General features: G+C 39.6%; 1 protein-coding gene across 6 annotated transcripts in view; it reads left to right on the forward strand.

Moving 5' to 3' along the window:
• The window catches only part of Kif1b (kinesin family member 1B), a 135589-nt gene that overhangs the window by 38246 nt on the left and 75708 nt on the right, over positions 1-21635 (forward strand). For 2 of the 6 annotated variants that reach the window (XM_050153343.1, XM_050153338.1), the window contains exons 6-14: positions 3885-4063; positions 4647-4758; positions 7494-7571; positions 8576-8641; positions 11025-11100; positions 12701-12779; positions 13545-13687; positions 14899-14940; positions 17777-17988. In XM_050153343.1, the coding sequence (XP_050009300.1) occupies positions 3885-4063; positions 4647-4758; positions 7494-7571; positions 8576-8641; positions 11025-11100; positions 12701-12779; positions 13545-13687; positions 14899-14940; positions 17777-17988 (987 nt within the window). The remainder of the gene's footprint in view (positions 1-3884; positions 4064-4646; positions 4759-7493; positions 7572-8575; positions 8642-11024; positions 11101-12700; positions 12780-13544; positions 13688-14898; positions 14941-17776; positions 17989-21635) is intronic. The other 4 variants (XM_050153342.1, XM_050153341.1, XM_050153340.1 and 1 more) reach the window with 3 other exon arrangements.

Below are 21635 nucleotides of genomic sequence, written 5' to 3' on the forward strand. Positions count from 1 at the left end.
TTTGGGTTATGATGAATAATATTGCAGTAAGAAATAGTTCAGAGTTCTGGGCTGTCATTTTTGGGTGTTGTTATGTATCTGGTTGTTAAGTGATACACTTGACTGGCAAATGGCCTTTTTGAAAGAAAGGCTATAGCAGTTTTCATTCTTCCAGGAGAAACTGGCAACCATAAAGTATTTTTATTTTTAACTCTTTCCAATTTGGGGCTGGAGAGATGGCTCAGTGGTTAAGAATGAGAACGGCTCTTGTAGAGGCTTTGAGTTCTGTTCCCAGGACCCAACCAGGCAACTCACATCCACCTGCAGCTCTACCCCTGGGGTATCTGATGCCCTTTCCTGGACTCTGCAGGTCTCTGCCCTCACATTTTTACAAACACGTTTATAAACTTCATTTAAAAGATAAATGTTTTTTGCCATTTTGATAGATAGCATATAACTTTTTCTTAAATTTGAATTTCTTTGATTATTAATGTGTGTGATCATCTCATAAATTATATTAACACTTTAATATTTGGGAGGCAAAGCAGCTCTGCTCGCTACTGTAACACCAACACAGACTTTATTTACATTGAGAATCAGTTTTTCTTTTTACTTGATGTAAACTCTCTTTAATATTGCTAATATGTGGTTTTCAAATCTGTACACACAGACAGAAGGAAACACCCTTTGTGTATTGGGCTTCATAATAATGGAAATGCTCTTGTCACACAAGCCTGCTGTTCTGGGAAGTAAAGCTACCTTTGAAGAAAATGCTAGTGATTCCCCTTCTCCCTTAAATAGGGTTCTTCTGTGTAGCCCTGGCTGTCCTGAACTCACTCTGTAGACCAGGCTGTAGATCCACCTGCCTCTGCTGGGATTAAAGGCACCACCACCCAGCTTTTTTTTTATTCATTTTTTTCATGTGTGGTGTGATTTTTGACAGTATTTACGTGGTTTCTACTTATTTTATGCAATTGCTTTGGACTTTTTTCTTTGTTAATTAGGGGTTGCACATATCTCTGAATTTCTAAAGAGCCCCTTTCAACTCTCTCTATAACTAGCTTGTCTTGGCCTAGAGCAGTTCTGTAAATCAGGTGCAGAACTTTGAGCTTATAGGTAATGAGAAACGATACCATTTTGTGTTAGTTTTCAGAAATTGTTCGGGGTGCATCTTTAAATCCTAGTGGGCACTATGGTTCCTTGACACATTTCCTGATTTTTTTTTTCCTACTTCTTCACCTGTTTGCCCCAGCCACACTGACTCTTTTTTCCTCAGTTTCTATAATGGAGCAGTAATGTTCTCTCTCGAGGCCTTAATGTATAATCTTCCTATTGTCTGACATCTTCTTTCTTTATGTATCTTTTTGTTAATTGTTTGAGAATTCCTTGATTGAATAATGTGTTTTTTTTTAAAATATTTATTTATTTATTATGTATACAATATTCTGTCTGCGTGTCTGCCTGCAGGCCAGAAGAGGGCACCAGACCCCATTACAGATGGTTGTGAGCCACCATGTGGTTGCTGGGAATTGAACTCAGGACCTTTGGAAGAGCAGGCAATGCTCTTAACCACTGAGCCATCTCTCCAGCCCTGAATAATGTGTTTTGATGAGCTCCTCCTCCCATTGTTTCCCTTCAGCTTTCCCCTCCCCCACTACTGTAGCCTTCTAATTTCATGTGCTTGGTGTTTGTTTTGTTTTTCCTTTATTTTAAGCTCGCTGAGTTCACTTAGTATTGCCAGTATGTTCCTGGGTGTAAGGCCTTCTCTCAGGATGAATATCTTTTATCCCATAAATTTTCAAAAATTTATTTTTTGCAGTACTCAAGCTTGAACACAGGGCCTCACATAAACGTTTACTGTGAGCTATATGCCCAATCTTGTAAGTTTTTTTTTTTGAGACAAAATTTCATTTATTCCTGGCCAGACTACGTAGCCTAAAATGACTTTGAACTTTTGAAAATCCTTTGTCCACTTCAGTGCTGGGATTATAGATATATGGCACACTTTCTGGTTCACTGATGCCACGAATACCTAGGACTTTATATACTAGACAGATATTCTCCTTTTGTAGTTTTGTTACCAGAAATATTTTTTTTTTAAAGATTTATTTATTTATTATGTATACAGTGTTCTGTCTGTATGCTTGTTGGCCAGAAGAGGGCACCAGATCTCGTTACAGATGGTTGTGAGCCACCATGTGGTTGCTGGGAATTGAACTCAGGACCTCTGGAAGAGCAGTCAGCGCTCTTAACCTCTGAGCCATCTCTCCAGCCCTACCAGAAATATTTAACATTATATTGTCTGAGCCTTCCTAAGTCTTCAATAAGCCATTGTCATTGACAATCTCTCACTCCTATTGGATGCATTGTCCGTAGTTAATAACACTGTGGTTAGTTTAAAGAATTAGTGTCTGGGCTATGGAGAGAGCTCAACTTAAGGTGCCTGCTGTCAAGGAGTCAAGATTGATGTAAACATGGAATCCCAGCTCCGAACTGTAAGCGGAGACTGCACTTTAATTTTCTGGTTGCCCAGACCCAAATGATCACGCAGAAACTGTATTAATCACAACACTGTTTGGCCAATGACTTAGGCGTATTCCTAGCTAACTCTTACATTATAGATTAACCTGTTTCTATTATTTTATATTTTACCATAAGGCTCGTGGTTTCCTGGTAAAGTTCTGGCGTCTTTTTCCTTCAGCAGCTGCATGGTGTCTCCGAAACTCTGTCTTCTTTCTCCCTGCATTCAGTTTAGTTTTCCCACCTAGCTTTGTTCTGCCCTGTGATAGGCCAAAGCAGCTTCTTTATTAACAAATGGTAATAAAACATATTCACAGCATACAGAGGGAAATTCCATATCACCAAGTAGGCAGGGATAGTCAGTTCTCTGGTGCTCTCTTGCCAGCAAGCTTCATGCCAGTGAGAGACTCTGTCACACACACACACACACACACACACACACACACACAAAGTTATAGTTTCTGAGGAAGTTTCTAGCCTTCACTGCATGTACACGTGTGTCCACATGAACACACACCACATCCACCACCAACACACCAAAAACAATAACAACAACAACAACAAAAGAATTAGTCATCGGTCTCCTGTTTTCTCTGTCTGAATAGTTTTTTTTTTTTTTTTTTTTTTTTTTGGTTTGGTTGTACTAACTCTGGCTGTCTTGGAACTCACTTTGTAGACCAGGCAGGCCTTGAACTCAGAATGGCCATGCCAAGCATCTTGAAGGCACTGCTTGACAAAGCTCATACCTGCCTCTCTCTCCCAAGTACTGGGATTAAAGGCTTGGGCCACCACCTCCTGGCTATCCCTTGGTTTTAATACTTATCAAAATATTAATTTCCAAGCTTTAAGAATAACCTCACATTAAGCCTCAATGCTGACAGTAATACACATTTTTAAAATTCCAATAAAGCTGGGTGAGATGGTACATTCCTGTAATCTTAGCATTTGGAATGTTGAGGCAGGAGGATTGCAAGATTGAGACCCAGTTTAGCTACAAAAGATCCTACTTTAAAGGGGATGGGCACTAATACAGTTCTACTGAAATATATGTTGTGCCTAAGACACATAGCTACTATGTGTACCTGTTTGCCCTCTCTTCCTTCTTGAGGAAAGACTATTTCTGACCCCTGTAACCTGACGTCCACAATACTGATAGTAGAGTACAGGGTCCAGGACTATAGTGTTCTGACCTATGATTGTACAGTTTTTTACAAATGTTTTTCTTTTTTAAAAGAGACAGGATCTCCTTTTTTCAGTCTAAGCTGACCATGAATGCATGGTCCTTCTGTTTCAGGTCTGAAACACTATACTTAGCTTTGAAAAAGTGTTTAATGTGTATATATCTTTCCCAAATTCTTTAATTTACTTTAATAAAATGTTCCTAGGTGAGCTACATGGAAATCTACTGTGAGAGAGTACGAGATTTGCTGAATCCCAAAAACAAGGGCAATTTGCGTGTGCGTGAACACCCACTTCTTGGACCCTATGTGGAGGATCTGTCCAAGCTGGCAGTCACTTCTTATACTGACATTGCTGACCTCATGGATGCTGGGAACAAAGCCAGGTATGGTAGGAAATAGACTAATGACTGAGTCCTTTGGTATATTCTGAGGTCCTTTTTTCCATTGTAAGGATTGAAACCACGTTTGTAACTATTAAGTTGTTTTTAATTGCAGAGTCCTTTGAGTCTTGGCTATGCTGGAGCTGTATAGGCTTCAACACATTAAGTAGATGTCTTTTCATTAAAATGGTGCATTGTTGAAGCAGGTCAGAACTTTAGTTAACTCTTGGTATTGATTTAAGTCATGGTAAAATGTTAGCTGTAATGTCTAGATGAGGCTGTGGTAGTAATTGATTCTGGAATAAATGAGCACCAAATGAAGAATAAAAATTAAACGCTCTAGTGATTACTAAAGGGACAGCTGGAGTTTGAAGAGTGATTCTGATGGCTGCCTTTGGAGTTGTGGGGTAACTTGATGGGCTCCCAAATAGACTGCACTTAAAGCAATTGTGTCAGTGACAGTCCTTTAGTCTGAGCTCCAGACTGTTGTCCATGATTGTTATGTGTGGTTGTATAGAGCCTGCTACCCATTTCAATTCTCATGGAAGAATTCTCTTGTCACATGATCACCTCTGGGTTTATTTAGGACAGTGGCAGCTACCAACATGAATGAGACCAGTAGCCGTTCCCACGCTGTGTTTACCATTGTTTTCACCCAGAAGAAGCATGATACCGAGACTAACCTGTCCACTGAGAAGGTAGGAGAGTTTCTGGTCTCTTGTCGTGAGGAGATTTTGTGGAGATAAGTGTGAGAAATCCCTTTTATACTACTATGCTCTGCTAGTTTTAGACGGGATAAGTGTTGTTCTTTGACTTTGTGGAGGTGGTTTTTAATTTCCACTCAGCATTTACTCCACACCAGTTTTCAGTGTGGGTAGTTAATGGAACTGAAAGCTAGAAAACATGGTTAAAATATAAGTTAAAACTGGGTCTAATGGTTTACTTATTTCATGCAAGTTAGTTAAGTAGTTCTTTTGGGGAAAAATACTTTTTCTTCTTGACTGGACGACAGTAACCATTGATAAAGTTATTGCAGGGATGTCTGCAGGTGGTCAGGCATGCATAGTGTGCTCCTTCTTGGGAAATAACTTTATAACAACTCTAATATTGTTCAAACACCTTTGCTTGTTTGTTTCTGTTACTGAGAATTGAACTCAGAGCCTACATGGTAGGCAGACCCTCTACTACTGAGCTGTTCCCAGCCCCGTTTTCCTTTGTTGTCTGTTTTTCTGGTCCTGAGGATCGAAACCCATCAAGCATACTAGGCTAGCTTTCTCCAGCGACTGTTGATTGTTAATTTCTCATTTTGTTAGTGGTTAAATATTGTAGAGCTTGAAATAAAACTGCTTGCATGTGAGTTATGGCTTTGCTACTTTTTAGTTACATAACCTCAAGCAAACTACCTTAACCTCCTTGTGCCTCTATATTCTCCCTTTGTAACAACTTCAGAGAGCTTTTTAAATGGTTATGGGTTAGTGTAGGTTAACTTCATATAATAATGCCTGGCTCCAAGTAACCACTCAATATTTGTTAATTTGTAGTTGTAACTAATTAAAATATATTTATGATATGACAAAAAATTTTTTTTTGATTTTTCGAGACAGGGTTTCTCTGTAGCTTTTGGTTCCTGTCCTGGAACTAGCTCCAGGCTGGCCTCAAACACACAGAGACCCGCCTGCCTCTGCCTCCCGAGTGCTGGGATTAAAGGCGTGCACCACCACCACCCGGCTAATATGACAAACTTTTAAGTGGCATTCAGCGGTATTCTTTTTGTTTGGAGTGGGGTGAGTGGGGTGCTAGGAATTGAACACACTCATACAAGTTCTTTCCCTGTACTGTATCCCTAGTGTGGCACACCTGAATCTAAATTTATTCTACTGATCCTTAGACAGGATGCTCTGCCCTTTGCCCTGTCTGCTAGAGTTGTCACTAAGAGCTAGAATCATTTTATGTTTAGCGACTATTTTTTTGTTTCTGCTAATTAGACTCAGGGTTTTTGCATTTCAGACAGGTGTTCTGCCATTAGCTGTACCTCAGCTCAGCAACTTTTAAGTCATCTCTTCTTTTGTCCAAACTAAAAAATTTTGAAAATTTTTATTGAGATATTATTAAGGTGTTATATTGAGGTCTTATAAAGGTATTATAAAGCATCATCCAGGCAGTTCTTAATATGCGTTTGGTCACTATAGATTAGTTTATATTTAGTAATACAGTATATACTACATTTTTGCCAACTTTCTTTTGTTTATGATGATTTTGAGGTTCATTTGTGTTATGTTGATAGTTTGTTCCTTTTTCTTGATGACAGATATTTCATTATTTCATTCACCTGACCCTGGGAACATTTGTGCACGTGTGTGTGTGTGTGTAGATTTGTTGTTTCTTGTTTTTCTGATTGTTCTTTGGTTCTTTAGTTTGACCTAGAGCTCACTCAGCTCCATGAGCCTCCCAAGTATTGGAATTGCAGGTTGTACACACCCTGCAGAGCTGGTTGTACACACCCTGCACAGCAAGTTGCACACACCATGCACAGCTGGCAATTTGAATCTTACTTTGTTTCTATTTGTACTGGTGAATGCTTAAGAGTAGAATTAAGTTTTGCGTCAGATGTGTGTTTAGTTTCTGGTTTGGGTTTATTTTGTTTTGTTTTTTGAGGAAGGGTCTCTTTATTATCCTGACTGTCCTAGAACTCACCATGTAGACCAGGCTTGTCTTGAACTCACAGAGATCCACCTACCTCTGCCTCCTAAGTGTTTGGATTAAAGTCATACTTAATTTCTTAAGTAACATCTAAACAGTTTTCAAAATAATTATTGCCACTAGATGTATATAGGATCTCCAGTTGTGGCTGGGCGGTAGAGGCGCACACCTTTAATCCCAGCACTGGGAGACAGAGGCAGGTGGATCTCTGTAAATTTGAGGCCAACCTAATCTAAAAAGTGAGTTCCAGGACAGGCTCCAAAAAGCTACAAAGAAGTCTTGTCTTGGAGAAAAAAAGAGAGAGAATGAGAGAGAGCTAGAGAGACAGAGCTCCAGTTGTTCGATCCTTCATGTTTCATAAGGCAATTTAATAGGTTTCATGTGTGTGTCTGTGGGTGCGCATGTATGCACATGTGCATGCATATAGATGTCAATGAGTGTTGAGGCATGACCTCAGTATGTATCTCTGGCTGGCCTGGAACTTGCTACGGAGACCAGTTTGGCCTGGAATTCACAGAAATTCATCTCTGCCTGCTTGCTGGGTGCATGGACTCCTGTCTTTGTTTTCAAGTCTTGAATTTATTATCACTATATAGAGCAGACTGTCTTTGAGCTCATGTGGATGATCCTCCTGCCTTTGCTCTGCCTCCTGAGTATTGGGATCACAACCATGAGCTACACACCTAACTATCTTGCTTATTTTATAATTTCCATATTACTCTTCTTTATTTAGGTCAGTAAAATCAGCTTGGTGGATCTAGCAGGAAGCGAACGAGCTGATTCAACTGGTGCCAAAGGAACTCGATTAAAGGTATTTATTTTAGCAAAAGATCCAGTCAATCAATGTTTTGTAATAAGGGCCTACAAACTGTAGCTATGGGCCAAATTTCTGCCTGCTTTTACAAATTAGTTTCTATTGAGAGATAGCTATGATTTTAATTTATATATTGTTTATAGTGTTATTTATTATTTTGATACAGGCTGGCCTAGAACTTAATACGTAGCTAGGATGGGCTTGATCTCTCTGTATCCTGAGTGTTAAGACTGGAGGTGTGTGCCACTGTGTCTCTTTTATGTGGTGCTTTGTGTGTCCTAGCCAAGCACACTACCAGTGTGCTTTACCCCAGTCCTCTGTGACTGCTTTTATGCTGCGCTGGCAGAATTGCATCAGAGATGTTGTGACCTACAAAACCCAATGTTTAAATCTATTTTTTAATGAAAAAAATATATCAATTATTGATCTATAATTTTAATGAAATGGTAAGTTAGATAACAAAGTAGAGAAGAGTTTTTGATTAAGAGTGAGAGTTGTATTATATTTTGAGAAATGGGCAAAATTTGGGCAGCTGGAAGAGATAGTAGAATGGGAATCAGATGTATGAGATAGTGATGTAAGCACATGTGTGAGCTGAGACAGAGCTGTTGTTTCACAAGGACAGGACTTCCACGTTGGTGAGCTGTGGGAGGAAGGCTTGCTTCTGTGAGGTTTCACAGCACATGCAGAAGGGATGGGAGGTGGGTGTGTGCTCTAAGCATAGTAACTCTAACCAAGTGAGCAGAGGAAAGATCAAAGGCTACACACAGGTGTCTTTAGAACTTCTGTCTTAAGGAAGCAGATATGTGGGGCTAAGGAGGTGTCTCTGGGTAAAGTGCTTGCTGCCACTCCAGGACCTGCACTCAGATCCCAGCACCCACAGGGAACTGGGGTGGGGTGGGGAGCAGGGAGAAGCAGATGTGCTCAGCTTGGAGCAGTATGAGTGGTGTGCGCAGTAGAAATTCTTTGCTGTGATTCTTTCATGTTTGTGTTTATTTTAGGAAGGTGCAAATATTAATAAGTCTCTTACAACTTTGGGCAAAGTCATTTCGGCCTTGGCGGAGGTGGTAAGTTTTCTGCTCCACTCTCAGAGGGGATGTCTGCTCAGCAAGTAAACTGCTGATACTTACGTGTCTTTATGTTTTCGGCCTTTTTATGTGGTTTTTTAAATTTTCAAGCAGGGCTAGGGTATAATACCGCTTTGTACTGGAAGTGGACTGAAAACAGCTATACCTGTGTGTAAGGCTAGAGCAAAGACTCAAAATTTGACGAATTTTTTTTGAGCCTTACTTCAAATATATTTTTGGAGTATTTTGACCAGTGTGGCTTTGGAGAATGATGTTAATTTAGAAGCCAGTAATATATATTTTAAAATACAATCATGTATCATTTAATGAGGTGAATGCATTCTCAGAAATGCACCATTAGATGATTTTGTCATTGAGTAAGTGAAAAGAATACACTAAAGCAGTGGGAAAACAATTTGGTGATATGTAGGTGAGTCTCCATCAGCAAGTGCCCTGTGTTGAACAGAATTAGTGTACTTGTATGTTATATATCACTGGCAGTATAGTAGGTTTGTTTCCGCCAACATTTCTATAAACAGTGCATTGTGATACCACCTGAAGAGAGCAACAACATTGTAACTTTTCAATTCCATTATAATCTTAACAGACCAACACTGTCTTTGCAGTGCATATGTGGATTAAAGTCTTTGTTTCTGCAGCACTGGCACACTATAGCTAAAACAAATTTTGCATAGTCTTCATTATTTAGGTTTAATATCTAAGGTAGTTTTTGCATGCTCTAATTTAGATTAATGGGTGATTCAAATCCACTTAGAATTAAATCTTTTCTTGTGTCTAGAAAGTACTCTGATTTCCATTTATTCTAGAGGTTTATCCTGTGTTCTTTTTCTCTCCTTGAAATGCTTTCATTTGTAGGATAACTGCACCAGCAAGGTACGGCGGGAATTAGTCACACTGAACTAGCCAAATGGTTTGCACATTTTAGAGGATAAATAGGGCTCAGTTAGAACAGAACCTTCACAGAGGGTTTGTGGCTGTTTTTCTGGCTCTGGAATTTTGAATGATTGTTTAGGATGCTGTGAATCATGGGACTTCACACTAGAAATAATTAAGGAACATAAAGTACTTTGGAGAAGGAATAGAATAAAGGAAGAAGAGAGAAATTTGAGGAAGCATTTGTGTTGTGTCATGATGCTTGCTCCAGCAATCTGTAAGAGTGTCTCTTAATAGTTCTGTAAACCACTAAAGAGAGAAGCTTATATTTCTTGTAGTCCTGGTCTAAAGCATAGCTAATTTGTTGAGATTATTGCAAACAAGTAACATAAAACATATAAGATTATATATTATTAATACATCTCTATCCTTTTTTAACTTATTTCTGACAATTGAAGCTTATGAGTAATGTAAAACATTTTTGAAGTAAAGGCTGTAGAATTTAAACTCTTAACTGAAGCTAGAGACGACTCTTCATATCTTCCTTTACCCAATAGCATAGATTTTTCTCTTCTGTATATTTCTTTACAAATATTCTAAGTTTTTTGTTATTATTATGAACAAAAATATTTAGAACACCTAATAGTTAAGATGTATGAGATAATGGTATGTTCTCTCTTCCTTTTATTTCTATACAAATACGCTAAGTTTTTTGTTATTCTTCTGAATATTCTTTTAATATTCAGAGCACCTAATAGTTAAGAATTATATGAAATAAGGTCAGGGTAGAAGCAGTATTTGCATTAAAATGTTTAGTATTCAAATGTTTAATTTGTTTTTGACATCTTTTGGGTCTTATTTTAAAAGATTTTCTTTATTATTGTTGTGGGCAGGCATGTGTTATGGTACATGTGTACATGTCTGAGGACAGCTTTTGTGAGTTGGCTTTCTCCTTTTGGGAACCAAACTTGGTGTTATCTAGTATATCAAATCCTGAGCCATACTACTGGTAATGTTGTTTTTTTAACTCCTTGTCAAAGATATGTGCTTGAAGTATTTATAACTGAAATACTGAGTTTGTTTTAAAATATTAGCAGGTCTAGAAATGTGGATAGTATTATTAGTGAATAGCATTATTGTTAAATTTATTAAATTTGTTCCTTATAAACTACATATTTGCTGAAGCATTTAGACCTTGTGCCTGCAATTTACTCAAGTGGTTTGGGTAATGGCAAGATAATAATAGTTAAAACTACATGGTAAGTCTACCATGTGTATTGTAATACTATTTTCTTGACTTTTTGTATTGTAACGATTTTAAAATAAAAAAATTTGCATGTGCTTTTTGAAAAATTGGACTGTGAGTGAAACGTTTCAATCATGATGAAATTCCATTACAGTTTGCTTGTTTCCGAAGTTTCAACTGGTTTGCTTTTCATGTGAATTTTTCCCCATAACATTGCTAAAATTATTCTCTTCTCTTTGGTAGAGTAAAAAGAAGAAGAAGACTGATTTTATTCCTTACAGGGATTCTGTTCTTACTTGGCTCCTTAGAGAAAATCTAGGTATGTTGACCACAAGTCCCCGTTAACTTAGTAGATGTCTTTTAGTGCTGTCTAATGATGCCTGTATGGCTCATTCTCCCATGTCTGCTTTGAGGAGAATCATCTCTAGATGATTCATAGTAAACTTGAGTGCTTTTTGTCTTTCTCTGGTTTTGCTTTTGGTTTCCCCTGGTTGGATTCACTTACTTCGTGACCCTGAAGAACAGTTCCTGTCTTCTGTACTCCATACAGCCACTTAGAGCTCCCTACTCCTGCTTTTCCTCCATGTGTTTGCCTGCTGCCTGCAGAGCTATAAGGCAGCATTGGATCCCTGGGACCAAACACTGCTGCAAAAGTGGTTAGCGCTCTTCACCACCGAGCCATATCTCTGGCCCCTTCCTCAGAGTACTTAGAAGCTCATAGTCCTCCACATTTTACATAGCCAAGTACATGCTGCATGGTTTTTTTGTTGTTGGTTTTTTTTTTTTTTTTTTTTTTTTTTGAGACAGAGTTTTCCAGTAGCTAATAGAGCCTGTCCTGGAACTCACTCTGTAGACCAGGCAGGCCTTGAACTCACAGAGATCTACCTGCCTCTGCCTCCTGAGTGCTGGGATGAAAGGCGTGTGCCTGGCTCACCATGTAGTCTTACTCCTCCTTACTCCTAATGCTTTTTGATCCATCAGCCATTCTTCTCATCCTTGTTCCTCCTCATTCAGAAAAAGCAACCAGTCAGTTTTCCTGTCACAGAGCAGTTTTGGTGGAGTGGTTGACTTGATTAGAGTGGTTGTTTAAGATAGGGTCATGTGCGACCCAGGCTGCATTGAACTCCTGCTACAGCCTCCTGTGTAGGAACTACAGGCGTGTACTACCATACCTGGTTAGAGTGGTTGGCGGGGGAGCTGAACAGGAGATTCAGAGAGCAGAATGTGAGGGAAACAGTGCATAGCAAGGGAGCATTGAAGAATGTTTTTGTGGGGCTGGCGAGATGGCTCAGCAGTTAAGAGCACTGACTGCTCTTCCAGAGGTCCTGAGTTCAATTCCCAGCAACCACGTAGTAGCTCACTGCCATCTGTAATGAGATCTGGTGCCCTCTTCTCGTGTGCAGCTGCACATGGAAGGAATGTCGTATACATAATAAATAAATAAATAAATCTTTAAAAAAAAATTCTCCAGGACAGGCTCTAAAGCTACAGAGAAACCCTGTCTTGGAAAAAAAAAAAAGAAATCGTATAAAAGAATGTTTTTGTGTTCCAGGCGTGGTGGCACATAGTTACAATCCCAGCACTTGGTGGCACATGCCTTTAATCCCAGCACTCGGGAGGCAGAGGCAGGCGGATCTCTGAGTTCGAGACCAGCCTGGTCTACAAGAGCTAATGCCAGGTTCCAAAACCACAGAGAAACCCTGTCTCGAAAAACCAAAAAGAAAATAAAGGCAGGAAGATAGCCAGCTCAGACCAGCAAGGCTACAGGAGACCTTGTCAAAACAAACAAATGATAAAAGGAAAAAACTTGTTGGCTTTTGATTACATGTCAGGGTCTGCTCTCAAATTTATCATAGTAAATAAAATTCTCCTTTTAAAAATGGGTGTAACTGGAGATAACTCATACTTCATTTTCTTAGGTGGCAACTCTCGAACTGCAATGGTTGCTGCTCTGAGCCCAGCAGATATCAACTACGATGAAACTTTGAGCACTCTGAGGTACACTCCTTTGATCTCAGTAGCTGAGTAGTTTTGTATGTCATAGATTTTCTTACATGTTGAAGGCTAGCATGATCTTTCTTTCTCATAATAAGGGGGGAAATATTTTTGTTATGATGGAGTTTACTTCTGTGGCTTCCAGATTCATTGGAATAAGTAAGAGCTTCCCCCCCNGGAACTAGCTCTTGTAGACCAGGCTGGTCTCAAACTCACAGAGATCCGCCTGCCTCTGCCTCCCGAGTGCTGGGATTAAAGGCGTGCGCCACCACCACCCGGCCTAGTAAGAGCTTTTTTTTACAGGAAATATGTTCAAATTACTTGAGTGAGATATTGGATAAGTTTTAGATAAGAAAATTGTCTTATAGTATTCATTTATGTTAATAGAAGTGTTCCCTTTTATAGATATGTTTAAGTTGTAAAAAGTAATACAGTTATCAGCATATGTAGCTCTGATAAATTACCAAGGGAATATTCATTGAGTTTTTATATATAGGAGATTTTAATCTGAAACTATCTTCCCTTCTCCCATTAAAGATATTTTTAATACAGACTGGGTTTGAGCCTTCTCTCTGGTATTTATTTTTGTTGTGATCTTAGCCAAATCACTTAAGTTCTTTTGAGCCTGTGTCACCTCTATAAAGTCTCATACAAATAAGGTATTTATCAGGGCTCTTCAAGTGTTTGCTTTAGAGGCAAATGGTATGCTATTTATGAGAAGTAGAGCCTCTGAGAAATGTCAAGGATACATTTTCTTTCTGTATCTAGATATGCAGATCGTGCAAAACAAATTAAATGCAATGCCGTTATCAATGAGGACCCTAATGCCAAGCTGGTGCGGGAGTTGAAGGAGGAAGTGACTCGACTGAAGGACCTGCTTCGTGCTCAGGGACTGGGGGACATCATTGATAGTAAGTGAGGAAGGGGCTACAGAGTCTTACTTTCCTCTGCAGATTTGTAGACTTAAAAAAAAGCTTAGGGCTGGGTGTGGTGGGCACCCAGGAGGCAGAGGCAGGCTGGTCTCTGTGAGTTCAGGGCTAGCCTGGTCTACTTGGTGAGCTGCAGGACAGCCAGAGCTACACAGTGAGACCTTGCCTCAAATAAAAAAAATAAGTAAGTAAATAAAATAAGCTTAGATTTTAGAGACTTGATGAAACTAAATGGTAGTAAAAATGGTTTTACAAGTTTTTTGTCTTAAAAAAAAGCCAATGAAATGAGATAATCTCAGAATTTCTTTTTTTTTAAACATTTATTTATTTATTATGTATACAATATTCTGTTTGTGTATGTCTGCAGGACAGAAGAGGGCACCAGACCCCATTACAGATGGTTGTGAGCCACCATGTGGTTGCTGGGAATTGAACTCAGGACCTTTGGAAGAGCAGACAGTGCTCTTAACCTCTGAGCCATCTCTCCAGCCCCCTCAGAATTTCTTTATGCAAAATGTCCCCCCAAAGCCATGTTAATGTTAAATTCATTCTGAAAAACTTCATAAAAGTATTACTTGGAAGCTCTTGTTTCCCTGGACTGGTACAGTAGCAATAATGCTTGTTTAAGGATTCCCCAGTCCTGTCTACTGTCAGATGAGAGTTACCTTTGAATGGCCTGTTCTCGGTGGAAAAGTGAAGAGAAAAGGCTAATTCTTGCTGAGTTCAAGAGCTAGACTTTCAGAAAGTACTGCTGCACAGTGTTCTTGTATAGTGCATGCTTTTAAGACTGCAGTCATCTCTGTGTATAGTATGGAATCCATTTTTTTCTTAGTTATGGTTGGCAGTGTAGCTCATTATTGATCATTGTTGATTAGCATGTGCAAGGCTCTGCTTTTAGCCTCAGCACTTTAAAAAAAAGTTCTTGCCATAAAATAGTCTTTTCATATAGAATATGGGTTTATTTAGTAAAACATATTTTTATTTTTAATGTAAAAATATATATTTTGAAATACTAATAGATTTCAATTTATCTCTTATTGATTAAAATCTGAATTTTAATTAATTTGTGAAAATGATATTATATATTACTGAATTTTCATTTTCTTAGCTTCCCAAATGCCAAATCTCACTCTATGTCACTACCGAGTCTGAACTTTGACCCTTCTTGTGTTTTCCCTCTTGCTTATCTTTAGTTGAACCATTGATCGATGATTACTCTGGAAGTGGAGGCAAATGTGTGTATATCGTGTATTGGCTGTGTCCCGTATGCTGACTTGCTAATCGGCCTTTGCTGCGTCGGCCTTACAGCGAGCTTTGCATGCCAGCAGCCCTAACAGGGAAATCCCAGACAGAGTGTAATGTGAAATCAAATTCTCTTGTGTATGCCCTTCTCCATTCAGCAAAATAACCTAGTGAATTTTAGTGTGTGCCTCGACTGAAGTTGAGAGGTGTAAGAACTTGAGTCTTCCAGTCAGTCTTCAGTGTTTCTACCCATATAACTAAATCAAACTCAAAATTACATCTGGTGAGGCTAGTGATGATAGCAGCTCACTTTTATTGAATGTCTATAATACCCCTGGTCCTGTTCTAGGCACCATAAACATATCATTACTACTAACTCTGTTATTGACAACGTTACTTCATCCCCATTATACTCTAGCCAGGAGTGGTTCCTTCTCTGAGCTGCACGGTTTCTCGTGTTTAGGTTAGGCAGTTTAACTCAGAGCTCTTGTTTTAATCACTACTATGTCAACACCCCCTTTTCCCTCTTGATTTGTTTCCTTTTATGAACCAATTATTTAATAGGAAAATTCCTTTTTAATTAGCATTGTAAATGTGAGTCTGTATAATTACAAAAATCAGTTCCAGTTAGCCAAACTGTCTGTAATTAAAAGAACCCTATGTGTGCTGGGTTACGCACTCACCTGTGCTTAGACTCCATTGGTTTTCTATGTATCTTGGGCCTTATCTTACTTGGTCATTAGATTGACATTTTTCCTCTTTTTTTAAATTACAGTTAAAATTTTAAAATAGATCTCTGAAGTATATGGCTTAAATGGAAATATATATTGCAGAAGATCACAAGCCATTTTTTCGATATAAATGTTAAGTTGACAAGGAAATAGTTGCTTATACTTTTAATATAATTTATCAAGATCTATCAAATCTTAGTTTGGGGATTTTTAGATTCTGTTGATCTTTTTATCTGTAGGAAGCCATTTCAGACAAGGGAATACATAGGAGAACCCAAATGTAGTGCCAGTTACTGTACTGACTCGAGCCCAGAGGACTGGCATGCCCAAACACACTTGTGGCTCTTGGCCTGGAACAGCTCTGTCTGAGATCTCCAAAGCTGAAGGATATTGGTGTGGAGAGGATGCCTTCTTGTTCTTGCTTTTGTGTTCAAGGTGCTGCTGCTGCTGGCCTGTTGCCTATCCCTTCTCTGAGCAGCTGTGGCATTTCCTGAAAACCATGCATGACTAAGCTTTAATCTTCTATCCACAAAGGAGAGCAGCCCTGGCTACTCTGCAGTTTCCCTTTGGTTCAGGGCTTGCATGTGTCCACGGGACCTTCTAATCTCCGTCTTCCCCCGTTTCCCACCTTGCTGCCATCAGCTGACAGATGATTTTTGCTCCGATTCCTGTTCACTTTGCAAACATGCCTCTTTGCTTGTTTCCCCGTGTTCTATATTTGCAGATGGTAGTTTTCAAACTGTCTTGAAGCAACTACCACAGGCTTTAAGGGGATTCAAGAACTGGTTTTCATTAAATAGTAAACATTAGTAAACCCAGAGAGTGACTGTTTTTCCCAACTACTTCTATTGCCTTATATCCTTTAAGGAAATGTAGTTTTGATGTAAATTCAGTGATGTAGAGTTCTCATATTTAAAAGTGAGAGCCAGCACGAAGGTTGGGTGTAAAGGAGCTTGCTACCAAGCTGAGGACCGGATTGAGGTCCCACATGGTGGAAAGAGAAAACTGTCACAAGCTGTCCTCTGACCACTCAGGAACACACACAAAATAAATAAATGTAATAAAGAAAAATTTTAACATAGAAATGCAAATGTATGTTGTGGCACCCACCTGTATTCCCAGCAGAATCAGCAGTAAGGAGTTCAAGGTTATTCACGGCCTTATAGTTAGACTGAGGTGCATGAGACCCTGTCTTCAGACAAAGAAAACCAAAAAGATTGTACCAGTAGCAGTGGTTTCTTTGCTGTCATTTGAGAAGGTTGATTAATGAATGAAATTACAAAAAAGCAAATCAGTGAGTGTTGTTATTGGTAGACTTTACCAGCCCGAGTTGAAGATCCTAATTTCCAGTTGTATGCTAGACCTTGGCCAGTGAAAACGTGTCCTGAAAACTGGGTTGTCATACTGGAAAGGAGACTTAGCAGTGCCCAGTGATTGTGCTGTTAGACACAGAAGGGCTTTACTTAAATCATCAAATAGTTTTTCATTTTTGTTTGCTTTGACTCAAATGAAAAATACACTAAAACTTGTTAATTCACTAATCATTCTTTCCTGTTGAAGTAAACATTCAATACAAAGTTATTATCATACTTCCTCAAAATTCTTCTCATTTCTACAATTACTTCTTTGAATTTAGAATGTATCTTTGGCATATTAAAATGCTGCTATGCTCAGAACCGTAACTAACATCTGCATTAAACGCTGAGCTCGGCCAATGTGCGGCACTAATGGCTATCCCTCTGTTTAAAACTCCTGGAGTTTAAAGCTGCAGTCAGGCCGTATTGAAGACGGAGGGCAGCAGGAGGAACTGGAGGGCCGAAGTGCCTGTTTAGGAAGGACATGGCTGGAGTTCTGGTTCTAGCTCCCGTGCCTCTCACTTCTAAACCCAGAAGTGGCTGACTGCTTAGGATCGAATATGACAGGGCGATATGTTTTAGAACTGCCATTTGTACAGTTTAGAGCTTGTCTTTGTGTGTCAGCGTGTGTTAGTCCTGCGCTTTGATGCTCTCCTTTCTCACACTGGTGTTCCTTCCTGTCTTTTTTCCTCCTCTGCTTCTCGCCTTCTCTTTTTCTACCTTCCCTTCTTTCTGTCTCCCAGATCTGAAAGACTTTCAGAACAATAAGCATAGGTACTTGCTAGCCTCTGAGAATCAACGCCCTGGCAATTTTTCCACAGCATCCATGGGGTCCCTCACTTCCTCTCCATCTTCATGCTCACTGAGTAGTCAGGTGGGCTTAACATCTGTGACCAGTATTCAAGAGCGGATCATGTCCACACCTGGAGGGGAGGAAGCCATTGAACGTCTAAAGGTGAGTCTGAAGCTTGAATGCACAACACTTTATGTCATTCCAGAAGGCAAAACTAGGACTGAATGAACAGCCCAGAAATTTTGTCTTAGCACATGGAAATGCTAACAGTTAGAGGTACCTTGAAAATGAAATTATTTGTTTCTTAAGTTAATTTCTTTTTATCAGAATGTTTTAGTTTGACTTGACCAGAGATGGAAAGATCATAATTTAGCCATGCAAAATAGCCATTGAGTAGAAACTTACAATAATTTGGGGATAGTTTATAAATCATAGTGAAGTTGCTTGTTAGAAATTTAGTTTTAAAAAGCCAGACATGTTAGCATGAGCCTGTTGACCCAGCGTTCAAGAGATGGAGAAAGGAAAATAAGGCATTCAGAGTCATCCTGGCTACATAGTAAGTGTGAGGCCGGCTTAGACAGTTTGAAACCCTTTCTAAAGTGGTAATAATTACATTTTAAATGGAATAACTAATTGGAAAATTTGGTTTTATTGAAGATAGAAGTCTCTATAGTGCCATTCCTCTGTTAGTAAATAATATACAATTAACTGGAAGTTTGGACATTTGAGCATTATTAGGTTACATGAAGCTATAACTTTTAGAAGTCCTTACAAAGCCTTTAGTTATGAGAGAAGCAGGCTTCCTCCTGTCTGGGGCCCTGGAGTCCGTGGGCCATGGTGCTGTACATTTGCCGATTGCCCACTGTGTTGGCTACAAATACCTGAGAAGAAGCAACTTCTTTTATCTCATGGTGCGAGGTCAGTCTACATGGAAGCCGTGTCTGTACAGTGTGAGGCTGCTTGTTCACATCTTTGTCAATGAGGAAGCAGAGAAAGGATAATGCCAGTACTCAGCTGCCTTTCTTCTCCCCTCTGTATTTCAGTGTGGGATAGTGCTCCCACATTCATGGTGAGTTTTCTCTCTTGACTCGACTTCCCTGGTAGTACTCTCACAGTCAGTCAGACCTGTATCTGGTTAACTGTAACATTATCCCTGGCTCCACCTCTGTGGATGGACCATCCTTTTAGGCTGTTGCTGGCTCTATCCACTTCTGTCCTGTCTGGTTGTGGATTTGAAAGTCAGAGGCAGTGCCTGTCCTCTTCCCTTCAGTGACTACAATGGGAGCAGACAGGTGTCGTCACTTGTGGTGCTGAGAACAATTACCAGCCTTCTTGCCAGCCATCAGACCCTATCAGGAGCATCTTGTTTTCTCTCTTTGGCTCACTACCTCCAGGGATATTGTTTCCCTCTACCTTCTGGCCTTTGTGTTGGAGAGAAAACTCACTTAGAATATAGGGAATTACAGTCCTGCTACCAATCAGGGATCCTCTTTACCATCACCCAGTTCCCCCATTTACCAACTGCTGCCCATTCAAAGATAGTTAGAACAGTGGTACTCTAATAGGTAAAGGTGAAAACAGAAAGAGCTGGGCAGTGGTGGTGCTTGCCTTTAATCCCAGCACCCAGGAGGCAGGGGCAGGTAGACCTCTGTGAATTCAAGAGTCAGCGAGGGCTATGTAGAGAAACGCTGTCTCGGAAAAGGCAAACTAACTTGTTGAGCTTCTTTACTACTAAAAGTGAATCAGCGTCAGATGCTTCCATTGTAGTTTTAAAACGTGAAGCTGTAATGGATTTTATGTGAAGTGGGCTTCAGAGTTCTCTTTCTTATCGTCCCATCCTTTCCCTTGGCATTTTACTTACTTCAAAAAGAAGGTACTCCAGAAATAAAACCAGTGCTTTTGTGCCTTGATTCATAAAGTCAGTCAAGTTCTAACATGCCTGGCAAAAGGAGAGGAAGGAGAAATCTTTCGGGGATGCGAGGTACAGGGTGACCTCTGCTGTTGTAAAATTGACTTGGACGCTTTCCTGTAGACTTTATTGATGTTCTGTGTGGGAGAATGCATTCATTCACAAATTTTCTCATAAGTAGGGGTCAGTGATCATGTTGCCAGCATTTGGGAGAAGTGAAACTTCCCTCTTATTATTTTATATCCAGTGTTCTCTTTAGGGATGTTGAATCCTAACTAATATATATTGTGCCTTCCTAAACAAACAAGATTACCTTTTTTCACCTCTGGTATAAAGAATTTTTTTTTTTCCAGAACCAACTGAAAATAATGCCACATGTTAGGAGTTACGACAGTCACTAGGTTTTTTAAGAATTAGGTCACCCAGTGAATTCCAAATGGCTTCTAGGGAATAATGCTGTCCTTATTCAAAGAACTCTGCCCTCAGCTGCCTAATCTCCTTAAAACAAAGCTGTACTATGTTAATCAGCAAATAGATTGCTCTCTTAATTTTCCCTGAAACAACATAAGTAAAAGCTTTTTTTCCCCCAGCTTTATTCTAGAGTGCAATGGCTTCTTTACCGCTTTGTGTTCAGTCCATGCGGTAGTTCACTGAAGCATAAGCGCCTTAGTTCTGCTCTTACTTTGTGAATGGTGAGAATTCCTTTGGGACAGACCTGCATTTTAATGATGCAGGCAGAGAACATCTTTGGTCCAGAGTGTGGGACAGCATTTGTGCAATGCAAACGCTTGAGAATGTCTTAGGAGCTGCATTCCTAAGGCCTGACACTGCAAGAGGAAAACACTGCGGTGGAAAACAGCAACCGTGGAGGCTCATTCATCCTCCTAACAGTTTGTTTGCCTTTGCTTCTCTGTGTTTTTAACTGTAGACCAGTGGTCGTCACTGCTTTTACATAGGTGCTGCTACTTCTTTCTCCATTGTATGGCTGATTTCCATATATGATGCTAATATCTTGATTCCTCTATAAACCTCTCTGGCAAAAAGAAAAAAAAAATAGTGGTATGTAATTTTACTTTAAAGCCACAGATTGAACTGAAATCCCTGTGTGTGTGTGATTTTTATTCAGTAAAGTTTCAAGCATGGAGCTATAGCCAGTGGCTCTGATGTTTATAGACTGGCATCAAAGTCAGTACTGTGTGTGCCATTGCACAGACTTAGCCTATAAATATCCATAAACATCCATCCCAGGAACAGGCAGGGCAAATGCTGTACTAAGCAGTCTGAGGACCCACACTTGGAGCCCATTCAGAAAGCATGCTGTCCAGTACAGTAAACCCTTAGCTATCTGATGGCTTCCAGGAATGTTCCATGGAGTAATCGTTAACCTTCTGAATGTCAAAACCTAAACTACCCTCTGTGTGTGTGTGTGTGTGTGTGTGTGTGTGTGTGTGTGTGTGATTTACCCTATCAAATTTTCTGCCTTCTATTGAATAATCAAGAAGAAATCAAAAGCTGGGCAGGGTGGCACATACTGTAGTCTCAGCACTTGGAAGGCTGAACCAGGAGGACCAGGAATTCAGCATCATCCTTGGCTAAATAGTGAGTTTAAGGCCAGGGATGACTCCATGAGACCCTTCACAAAAAGGCTGTCATGCCTCATAAATGTAAAGAAAGTCAGGAAGACCTGGATGGGCTTGGGTTAATTAAATAGGTTTTTTTTTTTTTTGTTTGTTTGTTTTTTTTTTTTTTTGTCTTCAGTTTTCTTATCTGTGGAGTGATTATGCACTAATGGCTTCCTAGTGAGCCACTCAGTTGACATTTTCTTTAACCTGGCCTTTGAGTTTTTAAAACAATAACATCTTTAAACATCATAAATATTAGAACTTGAAGCCATGATTAA

This window comes from Alexandromys fortis, unplaced genomic scaffold (genome assembly GCF_014885135.2).
Source record: "Alexandromys fortis isolate MF-2015 unplaced genomic scaffold, M_Fortis_MF-2015_v1.1 scaffold_88, whole genome shotgun sequence".
Taxonomy (NCBI): Eukaryota; Metazoa; Chordata; class Mammalia; order Rodentia; family Cricetidae; genus Alexandromys; species Alexandromys fortis.